The sequence below is a fragment of the Aegilops tauschii genome, chromosome 2 (assembly GCF_002575655.3).
Source record: "Aegilops tauschii subsp. strangulata cultivar AL8/78 chromosome 2, Aet v6.0, whole genome shotgun sequence".
Classification (NCBI taxonomy): Eukaryota; Viridiplantae; Streptophyta; class Magnoliopsida; order Poales; family Poaceae; genus Aegilops; species Aegilops tauschii.
Genome location: NC_053036.3, coordinates 122,191,561 through 122,204,420, shown reverse-complemented (window position 1 = coordinate 122,204,420; position 12,860 = coordinate 122,191,561). Strand labels below are relative to the sequence as shown.

The 12,860-nt window shown below is 40.5% G+C and overlaps 1 protein-coding gene across 1 annotated transcript; it reads left to right on the top strand.

Moving 5' to 3' along the window:
* The first annotated feature begins 4,880 nt into the window (after positions 1–4,880).
* On the top strand, positions 4,881–5,459 carry LOC109751263 (calmodulin-1). The gene has a single exon (XM_020310160.4). The coding sequence runs from the start codon at positions 4,980–4,982 to the stop codon at positions 5,253–5,255; it is 276 nt and encodes a 91-aa protein (XP_020165749.1). The 5' UTR covers positions 4,881–4,979; the 3' UTR covers positions 5,256–5,459.
* The last annotated feature ends 7,401 nt before the right edge of the window (positions 5,460–12,860 follow it).

Genomic DNA, 12,860 nt, shown 5'->3' with positions numbered 1-12,860 from the left:
TTTCAAATAGTTTTTTCTATGCGAATTTTTCCAACAAAATTTTGTTTAGAAAAATAGAAAAGTAAACAGAAAAAGTTTCTGAAAATGAAATAGAAAATTTTCAGAAAACGATATGTTCATGAATTTATAAAGAAAATAATAAAGTTTATGAATTTTTATTTAGTCAAAGAAAAGTTTATTTTAACAGTAAAAAGTTCATGAATTTTTTATTCATGTTTTTCCGCTGCGTAAATAATTAATAGTACTCTTTTACAAAGAAAGAAAAAGTATTATCCTCTAATTAAATTGGAACCAACGGGAAAATTTAATTGGATGAACAGTTTTTTAAGAGAAGTTTTTTTCACTTGTGGGTGAAATCAGATTCAGATAGCTTCTGTTATGACAGTAGAAAGATATTTGATTAAAGTTTAATTATGGTATTGTTATTTTCTGACCAACGTTGATGATGACAATATTATAATTCAATGAGTGTTATAGTTAAAAGTTCAAATCTCTGATAATTTTTGTATCAAAGTGACCAATTTTCAGAGCATTTGATAAAGATTGAGAAATGCATATTAAAAGTTTTCCGCTGCAATAAAGTTGATAATGATGATTATTTTCTTAGCAAAGTCGCTTAATAGAAATTTTATCATCACATTATTTACGAGTTATATGCATTATTTTCATTTCCGCCCAACGGTGATATGTAATTAATGTAGAAGGATGATATTTTATTCTAATTCTGCCCAACGGTGATTTAGAATATAAAAGAAAGCTTTTCAAACTTTGATGTGCATATTTTTTTAACCAGACCAACATGGGGTTATTTTTTATGCTCATTATTGTTGATTATTGGCTAAGTTTTCTCAGACTAAAAGTTTTCCATGTTTTCATTCGCGAAAGGAAATGGCTGGGTACTTGTGACCCGAAAGATGACCAAGAAAGGTCATAACGTGAGGGAGTATGTTCTCTCTAAAGAATGGCTTCAAAATAAAAGAGAAAGATCATTAAGAGTCTTGGTTGACGAATGTCTTTCATGTACTCTCTATGAAGAAGATTTTTCAGTCAACATGATTTGAAATGAAACAAGCAACATGCGTGTTTAATTTGACCAACGTCGGATCAAGCACGTGCGTCAAAGAGCATTCGGATTTATTTCTGAATTTGATGATTGAATATGCAGTCAAACGAGCCAATTCTGGCATTTATGTCCCTTACAGGGAATTACCCACATAGCGGGAAAAAGATGATTATGATAAAAACCGCATGGCGGGAAAAGTCTGAAAAAATACCCGCGTAACTGGGTAAAGTTGACATAGTATTATGTCAGAATCCTGTATGGCGGGAGAAATTTATGCAAAGGACTTATCCTATATGATAGGAGAAAGATATGATGACTCATGTGCGTTTAATGTGTCCCACTTTGGGAGAAAAGTATGGAGTAGCTATTATGCTTTCTTAGTATCGACCGTACACCTTATGTGCAACGGTCATTAACCACTCAATAAATCCAAAGAGAATAAAAGTGAGAGACGAACCTAAAGATAAGATTGATATGCAAGTGTGACTTGCAAAAGTACTAATAATAAAGAACTCTGTTGAGTTTCTGAAATGGAATGAGGAAAAAGTACTCCCATATCAGTTAACAGATAACTTCAAGTAATCAAATGAATGAAATAGATAATTGAAGTTTCCTCAATTCACAAAAGTTATGAATGGTTTTTGAAATTGTGGCAGAAAAGTTCTTGCCACATTTCGAGGGGGAGAAAGAAATATCAGATAAATTAAGAATGATGAAACTCCTCTATACTTTTGATAATGTGATGCACATTATGCATCTAAAGTGATTCATTAATGAAGAATGTGATTGTCTGGGGGAGTACGACGGTCATAATAATACCCTAAAGAAAAGAAATAGTTGTATTCCTGGATCTTTTACAGTTCCGAAAGCAGACTAAGGAATACTAAGACGGTGCTTAAAGTGCCATAAAGAAGAAAGTTTTAACAAAATAAACCCAAATTATAAAGTTTAAAGATACGCCATTTTTAGTGAAGATGGAGTAATCTGGGGGAGCATGTTGTATGACCTATACAACACCTGATGTTAGCTCTATAAAGGATGAATGAGTACACATGGATCTTGTGACACAGGTCCCTGTAAAACCTATTGCCTCTTGGAAATAAAAGACTATAGAATTAATTGCCTCTTGGCAATGACAGAGTAACAACAGCCCCATATGAAAGAAGTGCCAGTACCTGAGACACAGATGGTCTCAAGGAATGAGAAAACCATATACTTCTGATTACTATAAAGTCTATGTTAGTGAAATTCAAATCGAGGTTGATCCCGCCTTATTTAAAGCGCTCAATCGAGCTTAGAAAAGTGTCTGTTTGTCTAAATGATAAGAGACTATGTGAGATGAAATAAAATTGGTGAATCCCGACAATGTTTGGGACTCATAAGTAATTTCCAATGGAGCATAAATACTAGGTTGTAAAAGGTCTACAAGGTCAATGTGACTCCAAAAGAAATATGTAAAGGTGTAAAGCGCGACTTGAATCGAAAGATTTTGTGCAAAGAGAATGAACAAATTACAATGAGTGTTAGTGTCACATCATGACCGACATCATGATCTGAGTTACATCAGATGAATGTAAAGAACACAAGGGATACTGCTTCAAGAAATTTTTTATGGACTAGAGCAAGTCTCTAGATAGTTGCATTTAAAGTTTAAAGAATCAGATGATATTTTGGGTTAAAGAAAATGGAAGGACAATTGTATTCATGCAAAGTTATAGAATGGGAAATTCATTTCCCAATCTTGTGCATGTGGATGACGTCCTACTTGCTAGTGGTGATGTCAATCTACTTCAGGAGGAGAAAAGAAGTTCTTGTCCTCAAAGTTCGAAATTGCATTTCTCAGAGTGTCTCTCGTTATAAATATCGAGATTCACCAAGAAAAGAATAAAATAGGGTATTAGGAATGTCACATGGACATGCTAACAAAGGTCTCTAAAGTATGGATGCGAGAAAACCTACGCCTGTTCTTATAGTCAAGGGTAATGGAACTGGAAACTATGGTGTTCCAAAAGTTGATGAGAAAAGATTGAAAACGGATATGGTACCATATGCTTCAGCTGTTGGAAGCTCACTATATTACCTTGACACGTATCCGGGTTGTTTTGGCAATATCCAGTCCATATATAGATCACTGGAATGGAGTCAAAGATATCGGCCTCGTGCTGAAAGAAATAAGTGCTCTCAAAAGATTGTGAGTACAAAGACAGGACTTGTGAAATGTATAGCGAAATCCACAATTGTCGCTAACTTTCATACTTGGAGATTTTTGTGTGGAAAAGCTCCAAAGAATGAAACAATTATCATCAATGTGATGCAAAGATATTTTATAGCTTGATATGAGGCTGAGGGACAGGCAAAATGGTTAAGGAGACCTGTACCCGGAGTTAATAATGGTTGACAACAGCGATAACCATTTTAAGTTGTTCGCTCCTATGACAACGAGTCAAGTGTTGATGCCAAACAAACTGACACAGAGTTATGCGTTGTAAAGGAGAAAGTCCGGAATTATGTAGAAATGCTTGAAGCATAAAAGCAACAGACAAGTGTTTGCAGATCTGCTTATTAAAGGCTTACCGCCCAGTGTGTTCGGAGAACACACAGTCGACATGGGTTTTATGGTATAGTCTAAGATTTCCGGACAATAAAAGGGCCCAAGGTTAAAGAATTTGTTTCAAAACAGAAAGGTACGTTGTGGCTGTCTGATTCTATCGGCAATTGAGCTGTGACGATGAAACATGTTCTATGTATTGATCTATTATGAAACGAGTAAAGTAAAAGTATAAGGTCAAAAGTAAAAGTTGAGATCAAGGGGGAGAATGTTAGGATGATCTCCACCGTGTGGGCCCAACGGCCCACCGGGCCCTTAGATCTGCGCCCTGATTGAGGGCGCGGTTGACGGGCCCCTGTCACCTGCACTATATAAAGAGGTGGGGGCCGGCGGCTCGCATCACGAGGTTCGTCGCGACGCCGTACACCCCACCTACATCCCCTACCGATCTAGAGTTAGTGCAGTGCTGACGGGAAGCACCGCCACCGCTACTCTGCCATTACCGGCCACCGTCACCATGGCCGGCACCGGGAGCTCCTCGAGCCACAAGAAGAAGGTAATACCTACCACCACTGTTGCCGGAATCCTAGCCTAACCGATCCACAGAATCTATCACCTTCAACATCTTAGCCCAACTGTTAGCTCTGAATGAATGGATGCAGGCATGGTTAACCCTGCATATTTTCTCTGAGAAATGAAGTTGGTAACAAAACCATGGCAGAACCAAATCAAATAAGCGGTTTGGCAGGTTGGCATTCTTGAGGGAAGAACTTTCAGCATTCTTGGGCAACTACAGTAGAATCTCGTCCCTTTTTGTTCCCCTTTTGGATTGGTCTTTCAACGGAGAATCTCCTTCATCCAGGCCCTACCACTTCCCCCACTAGGAATTTATCCCCACGCCTCGTTGCTGCAAGCAAGCATCGGAATATAATCTGGCAGTAGTAGTAGTGGTACGAAAATAACCACACACCTACGCGGCTACACCAAACATCAGAAAAAATGCAGGCGATGCATGATTTATTAGGAAATGTCAGGCAAAGACTAAGAATCGAACAATGCGATAAGTCTCTCGAGAAAGAAATCGCAACGTGATACACATAACCTTATTCGTCAGAGAATGTGACACGCACTTGCTGACTAGCGTGTAGATGCCTGAAAATTCAGCTCGCCCTCCACCAAGAAGAAGATAAGATTCAGATCAGCGCCCCCTCGCAGCCTGCAGATGAAGACGAATAAAGCCACGAGATGCTGCGCAGATCGGATCGACTATAAAAGGAGGCGCAGCCGCGAGAGGCCCTTACACCATCCATCACCTTAGCTAGCATAGCATCCCGTCTCTGCGTCCTGAGCTTGCGAACGCGGCCGGACATGGCGATCAGGGGGGTACCTTCGCAGCGGGAGATGACGGTGGCGGAGTTCAAGGAGTGGCTGAAGCAGTTCGACGCGGACGGCGACGGCCGGATCAGCAGGGCCGAGCTCCGCGAGGCCATCCGCAGCCGCGGCGGCTGGTTCACCACCCTCAGGGCCGGCCGCGCCGTCCGCCGCGCCGACAGGGACAAGAGCGGCTTCGTCGACGACGCCGAGGTGGAGAACCTCGTCGCCTTCGCGCAGAAGGATCTCGGCATGAGGATCTCTGCCTGGTAGCCGCCCGCCTAGGCTGGCTCCATGGGTTTTTATCTGCTGTGCTATGCTCGACCTACTGAATGAAAACTACTCAAGTAACCACCATAGTACAGTACCTGCCTAGCGTCGTGTGATATGGTTGAGCTTGACATGCCAACTTCTCCTGAATAATATGTGTAAAATCAGGAGGCTTAATTAAAGGTTCGCCACTATGCAGTTACTTCATTATGGAGTGTTTGTGTCTGGAATTTGATGTTGTGCCCCCTTAGGCGAACTTCACGATCCCGTTCTGTCCGAATTCTATCCGTTTGAGTCAGCCAAAAGGGACGCCGTCCGACCTCTTCTGTGTTTGCGTGGGTAGTGCGGCCGAGCGGACCAAATGTATATATTTTTTTCATGCATATGTCTAACTAAAAAGAAACATGTTTATAGTTTACAATCAAATAAATCACATACCCCAATAATAAATAGTTTATAAAAATCTCAAAGTTTACAACGAAACTTAAATTGTCACAAATACATCGGAAAAAAAATGAATCAATACATCTATTGGTGGCCATGGTGAGTCCGCATGTGCTCAACCAAGTCATTTCAGAAAAGAAAGGTAACTGATTATTCTAATTTCATTGGATCTACCAAAGATAACATAATTGCCCTGTTAGTTTCAGCTATATCAGGTAAAAATCGAGCGAGCTAGTCTTGGCTCAAACTCGGTTCATATTTCAACCAAGCCAACACCATCTTTTGTCCTGGGATCAGAGGGAATAGGATCGGATCAATGGGGCTCATGGGGTAGGATTGCCGATTTGGCGAGTAAGGAGAGTGGAGCGGGAAATATATTAGTGTTAGTGGCCTACTCTTCAGCGACATGCGCACCAACCACTATACAAGATGGTGTGTGTGTGCGCGCGATTTGAGCAGGTGGCCAAAGATGATTTTACCCAACATGGGTGACAGATCTTGTTTTTTCGACATGCATGGTAATGACATGCTCTTGTTGCTTGGTCCAAAGTGTGCACGACAAAAATTCAGGGCGGTCTTGAGGTGATCAATATTAACATTCAGAACAAGGCTCGCTCAGGAAATTGCACAAATTTTATAACGGGCACGACAGCCCTGGGTTAACTCATATAGGAGTCCTACTATATCACAGGTTCTCTTTGTGGTAGTCATATGCAAGGTTTTTTTTTTGGGTGAAAGGCAAATATCAAGTCAATGGCCAGATTTAATTTATGTGATGGTAAACTGTGCTTTTCTGGACTGCTATTGGTAATACTATTGCTTGTTTGTTCAGTTTCGACATCTTTTTACCTTTGCAAAGGATGTTAATCTGAATGTGGAAACAATGCTTCGCAATGATTTTTTTAGGATCTTTTTCACTTGCCACTCACCACTAAAGCACATCAAGAATTCTTGCAAATGGAGGACTTGTGTTCAAATCTCACTTCTTATGATTATAGGGATTCAAATGACACCTAGAGCTACATCTGAGGTAATGCTAAATTTTCAATTGTCAAGGGTTATAAAATGATGATTGGTGCTCAATCAACTCCACCTCACTTCAAATGGATTTGGGGGAGTTCTTCTTAGCCCAAAGCCCCAAAACACTAGGGTGTTTTTTGGTTATTACTCCAAGAAAGATTCAATACTAGAAACTTAATGTTGAGAAATAATTTTGTTCTGCAAAACTATAATTGTGCCATTTTGCAATGTTAGCACAAAGAAATTTGGCATCATCTTTTCTAGGACTGCCCCTTTTCTAAAAGGTGGTGGAACTTTGTCTATCCCAACAGGGGCACAACCCTTTGAGTGTTGGAAGCATTTGTTGATCTAAGAATAGGATAAACAAGTTTATTATCATTGCTGCTTGGGCCATATGGATGTCAAGAATCAACAAGATATTCATAATTGTGGACTCAACTTTGCGCAATTGGAAAGGTGTCTATGTAAAGGAACTTACTTTGCTAAGCTATAGAATCAAGAGGAAATATATTAATATCTTCAAGGCATGGCTAGCCGATCTCCTATAATCTATGGCTAGACTTAGGTCTAGTTTTGCAGCACAGTTTCAGAAAACCTGGATATTATAATGTGTGGGCAGTGCATCTCTGTTTTCTTAAAGTTTAGTGTTTCTTAGTTTTTGACAAAACTATCAAAGCATTTGGTTGACGTTTTTTTAACCTTAGTTTTGATCGATGGTTATGCATGTATGATAGCTGAACCTAACTCAGGTATACCTAAGACCTGTCATAGTGGGGAATATAATAAACTACTATACCTCCTGCATCATAGTATCAAACTGTTACATGATTAATTCATTGGTAGAGTCCAATTCAAGTTATGACCCAGATTTATTTTATTAACTTTTCCTGGTTCATGTGCTAGATATTGTATCACAATGTGCTATTGTAACTCACACACATCATTAATTACAGTGTCACGTCATATTATTTTTTACTTAGATAGCAATGCATAATAGAGAATGTACGTTTGGCTCTTGGCCTCGATGGAGGCTGACTTTTTTAAAAATTCGAAATTCGAAAATTTTGGTATCAAAAAAAATCTGAGAAAAAATTGTACAAGTAAAACAAGGATGTGAGGCGTATGTGTGTAAAATTTAAGGATTAAATACGTTGAAATGCGACATGTACAAAAAGGATAAATTCATGGTCTGGGAGGATGAATTGTATCATGCGTTAAAAATCCTCATATTTGTCTTTGCACAACCCTCATTTCACAAATTTTAAATTTTGCATTGAAGGCTTTCATGGAGCTCGGCCTCCAAAAGCATTTCTGTGCATAATACTCTTATGATTTTTTATGTAAAGAGGTCTAAGGAGCTACACGATCGAATCAATCATGCTAACGTAGATCGCCGGCTGCATGCAGCCTTGCCGTGTATGAGGTCATTTGTGACCGAGCCATCTCAGATCAAGGGATGGAGAAATAGATAATATTGTCTAGGGTAGGTACGGATGAATTAATTTTGGACAAGAAGAAGATATAGAGATAGACTGAGATAAAGCATGTCAAATGTTTCGGGTAGGACGACATCCCAGATTGACATGGACATAATATCCTGTATGTTATATCTAAGTAAAGTTTCCATTGGAATGCACATGCAAACCATCCACATCGTCAAGGATGGCAAGTTTAGTTGGCACACATGGTAATTTTCTGATAAAAAAACAAACTACAAGTGAAATTGATATACTTATCAACTAAATTTGTCATCCTCGCGTTAATTAAAATTGCCATAATAAATCATCAAGTTGCCGTAGGCAAACCCGAATGTTCGGGACTTATCCGTGGGCTTCATTTTTTTACTTTCACTTTTTGTCACGTGCAAGCCCTTCACATTATCAAGCGCATCTAAGCAAGTGATCTCATTTGAATCCACATGCAAGCCATTCACATCATCAAGCGCATGCAAACAATTCACTTTTCATTTTTCACCACATGCAAGCCCTCCACATCCTCGACCGGTGCAACATGCAAGCCCTCTTACATCAATAATTTTTTACTTTTCATTTTTTTCAATAACAAATAATTGGAGTTGAATGTCTCGAGTCAATATAACATGCATCGGTCCTCCATTTACCTCTAGGTTTCCTATCGTTGTATGATGAGAATGTGGTGCAGCATTATTAAAATCCGTGAAATAAATTTCGCCCACGTGATTTGAATTTGGGTCTGCCAAGGCACACAACCGTGCTCTTGCCACTGGGCTAGATGCTCATCCACTTTTCAAAATGTGGTGCAGCATTATTCTCATATATTAAAAAAGGAATATGTAATTTCATTGCTATAAAACGTGTCGGGCGTTATCTAGTTGAGAAAATATCTACGCTCTGTGATTATTGTTTCCTTTGTTGGATTGGTGAGTCAATGGAAAATCTCTTTCATGCACAGGCCCTACCACACGATGCTAGTTTCCCTACATTGAACTTATCCCCAGGGCTAGCTAATGAGCTTCCCACAGGCCGGTTGCTGCAAGCATATGAAAGGCAAATATCAAGTCAATTACCAGATTTAATTTAGGTGATGGTAAAAGTGTGCTTTTCTGGACTGCTATTTGGAATACAATTGCTTGTTTGTTCAGTTTCGACATCTTTTTACCTTTGCAAAGGATGTTAATCTGAATGTGGAAACAGTGCTTCGCAATGATTTTTTGAGGATCTTTTTCATTTGCCACTCACCACTAAAGCACATCAAGAATTCTTAAAGTTTAGTGTTTCTCGGTTTTTGACAAAACTATCAAAGCATTTGGTTGGCGGGTTTTTCAACCTTATTAGTTTTGATCGATGGTTACGCATGTATGATAGCTGAACCTAGCTCAGGTACACCTAAGACCTGTCACAGTGGGGAATATCATAAACTACTACCTCCCACTGCATAGTATCATACTGTTACGTAATTAATTCATTGGTAGAGTCCCAATTCGAGTTATGACCCAGATTTATTTTATTAACTTTTCTTGGTTCATGTGCTAGATATTGTATCACAGTGTGCTACCGTAACTCACACACATCAATAATTATAGTGTCACGCCATATTATTTTTTACTTAGATAGCAATGCATAATAGAGAATGTACGTTTGGCTCTCGGCCTCGATCGAGGCCAATTTTTTGAAAAATTCAAAATTCAAAAAAATTGGTTCAAAAAAATCTGAAATTTTTTTATACAAGGATGTGAGGCGTATTTTTGTAAAATTTTAGGATGAAATAAGTTGAAATATGACCTGTACAAAAAAGATAAATTCATGGTCTGGAAGGATGAATAGTATCATGTGTTAAAAATTCTCAGAATTTTTTTTTTGCACAACCCTCATTTCAATGTATTTCGTCCTAAAATTTACACACTTATGCACTATGCCTTCATCTATCTTTGTATTTTAAAAAAATTAGAATGTAAAAATATAAATTTTCACAAATTTTGAATTTTGCATTTGAAGGCCTCCATGGAGCTCGGCCTCCAAAAGCATTTATGTGCATAATACTCTTATGATATTTTTTATGTAAGGGGTCTAAGGAGCTACATGGTCGAATCGATCATGCTAATGTCGATCGCCGGCTGCATGCAGCCTTGCCATGTATGAGGTCATTTGGGATCGAGCCATCTCAGATCAAGGGATGGAGAAATAGAGAATATTGTCTGGGGCTCATTCGGTTTGGATGGAACCAAAACGTAGGAATTAAGAGTAGTATAGGAATTTGATAGGATGACACTTGCCATACTAAGGAATTGACTTGCCTAATTATACGCGCAAAATGAGTTTTGAGTGGATGTGTAGTTTTCTTCAAAAACATAGAAAATTAATACTATTTCTACAAAATTCTTATACGCATTTCCTACAAACCAAATGCATCTATAGGAATTTTTCCTCTAGATCCTTGTTTCTATGTTTCTCGTATGAAAATCCTCCAAACCGAATGAGGCCTTAGCGTAGGTACGGATGAATTAATCTTGGACAAGAAGAAGATATAGAGAGATAGACTGAGATAAAGCATGTCAAATGTTTCGGCTAGGACGACATCCCAGATTGACATGGACATAATATCATATATATTATATTCAAGTAAATGTTTCCATTGGAATGCACATGCAAACCATCCACATCGGCAAGTGTATGCAACCAATTCATTTTCAAAAAAGATAAATCTTCAACGTTTGGATTTTGCCCATAGCAAATCATACGTCAACTTTAGTTGACGCAAGGATAGCTAGTTTAGTTGGCACGCATGGCAATTTTCTGACAAAAAATAAACTACCAATGAAATTGCTATGATTGCCAACTAAATTTGCCATCCTCGCGTTAATTAAAATTACCATCATAGACATTCGAGTTACCATAGGCAAAATCCGAATGTTCCGGAGGTCCTTCATCTTTTACTTTCACTTTCTGTCACGTGCAAGCCTTTCACATTATCAAGCGTATCTAAGCAAGTGATCGCATTTGAATCCACATGCAAGCCATTTACATCATCAAGCGCATGCAAGCAATCCACTTTTCACTTTTTACCACATGCAAGCCCTCCACATCATCGGTCCGTGCAACATGCAAGCCCTCCAATATTTTTTTAGTTTTTATTTTTCAGTAACAAATAATTGGACTTGAATATCACGAGTCAATATAACATGCATCGGTCCTCCATTTACCTCTAGGTTTCCTATCGTTGTATGATGAGAATGTGGTGCAGCATTATTCTCATATATTAAAAAAAAGGGATATGTAATTTCATTGCTACAAAACGTGTCGGGCGTTATCTAGTTGAGAAAATATCTACGCTCTGTGATTATTGTTTCCTTGTTGGATTGGTGAGTCAATGGAGAATCTCTTTCATGCACACGCCCTACCACACGATGCTAGTTTCCTACATTGAACTTATCCCCAGGGCTAGCTAATGAGCTTGCCACAGGCCGGTTGCTGCAAGCATATGAATATATTTTTGACGGTGAAGCATATGAATATAATCTAATGAATTAGCCGCCCGCGTCCCATCAGCCAAAATAGTTAGGGTCAAACGATGTCATATATGACACACCCCCTCCCCCTCCCCCTGGTGTCGCCCTCGTGGGCGACCAGGGGAAACCCAAGCTGCCGCCGCCGCCCGTACTCCCCCGCCTCTTCTTCACCCTCGCCGCCGTTCGAGAGGAGGCGCCGGACTAGTGCGGGGTACGTCGGCGCTGCGTATGGATCTTGGCCGCGCGTGCATAGCGCGTTGGCTGCTGGGGTCCGTGCTCGTGGCGTGGTGTGGCCGTTGCGAGAGAGGCTGGATCTGGCGGTCACGTGCGTCGTCGGGTTCGGGTCAGATCCTTCTGTATATGGTGCCCGGACGTTGTCAGCTAGCGCAGGATGGTGGTATTCGTCGCTGACCAGGTTAGATCTTCATTGATTCGGCGCCTGGATGGATCTACGCCGGAGGCTCACCTCGATGTGTGGTGGGTTGAGCCCTATGGTGCTTTCCTCTGGAGGTTTTGTGTCTTGGCTTGCTGCCAGATCCAGAGCAGATGGAGCACTAGTAGAAAAGAGGGCTTTGGTTCAGGCCGGGTCAGCCCATTAGTCCCGGTTCAGTCCAGAACTGGGACCAATGGGGGCACTGGTCCCGGTTCGTGAGGCCAGAGGCCTGCCGGGCCTCGTGGGGGCATTGGTCCCGGTTCGTCCCACGAACCGGGACCAATGGGCCTCGCTCCTGGCCCACCACCATTGGTCCCGGTTGATGGCTTGAACCGGGACCATAGACTGCCCTTTAGTCCCGGTTCATGCCACGAACCGGGACCAATGAGGTGCCTATATATACCCCTCGCCCGCTAGCAGAGCACTCCAGTGCTCTGTTTTTCTCTGGCCGGCTAGGGGAGGGCTTTGTGGTGCTCTAGCTCACCTCCTATGCACATGAGGTGTTCAATGAAATGCCCGAGCCACACTAGTTAAGCTTTCTCCTCTCGAAGCTCGACCTCAAAGCTCCATTTTCCTCGAGATTTGTCTAGGTTTAGCGGCCCGTCACGTCTCATTCCTGTCTTCACCGCCGTCGATCGCCCGCGCCGATCTCGTCGCCGGCACCACCGTGGTGAGACTCTTGTTCTTATCTTCTTTCTGAAAGAAAAAAATTCTTACTTTAAATAGA

Bases quoted from the DNA above. Each gene is read 5' to 3' on its own strand.
- LOC109751263 (XM_020310160.4), top strand. From the start codon at position 4,980: ATGGCGATCAGGGGGGTACCTTCGCAGCGGGAGATGACGGTGGCGGAG.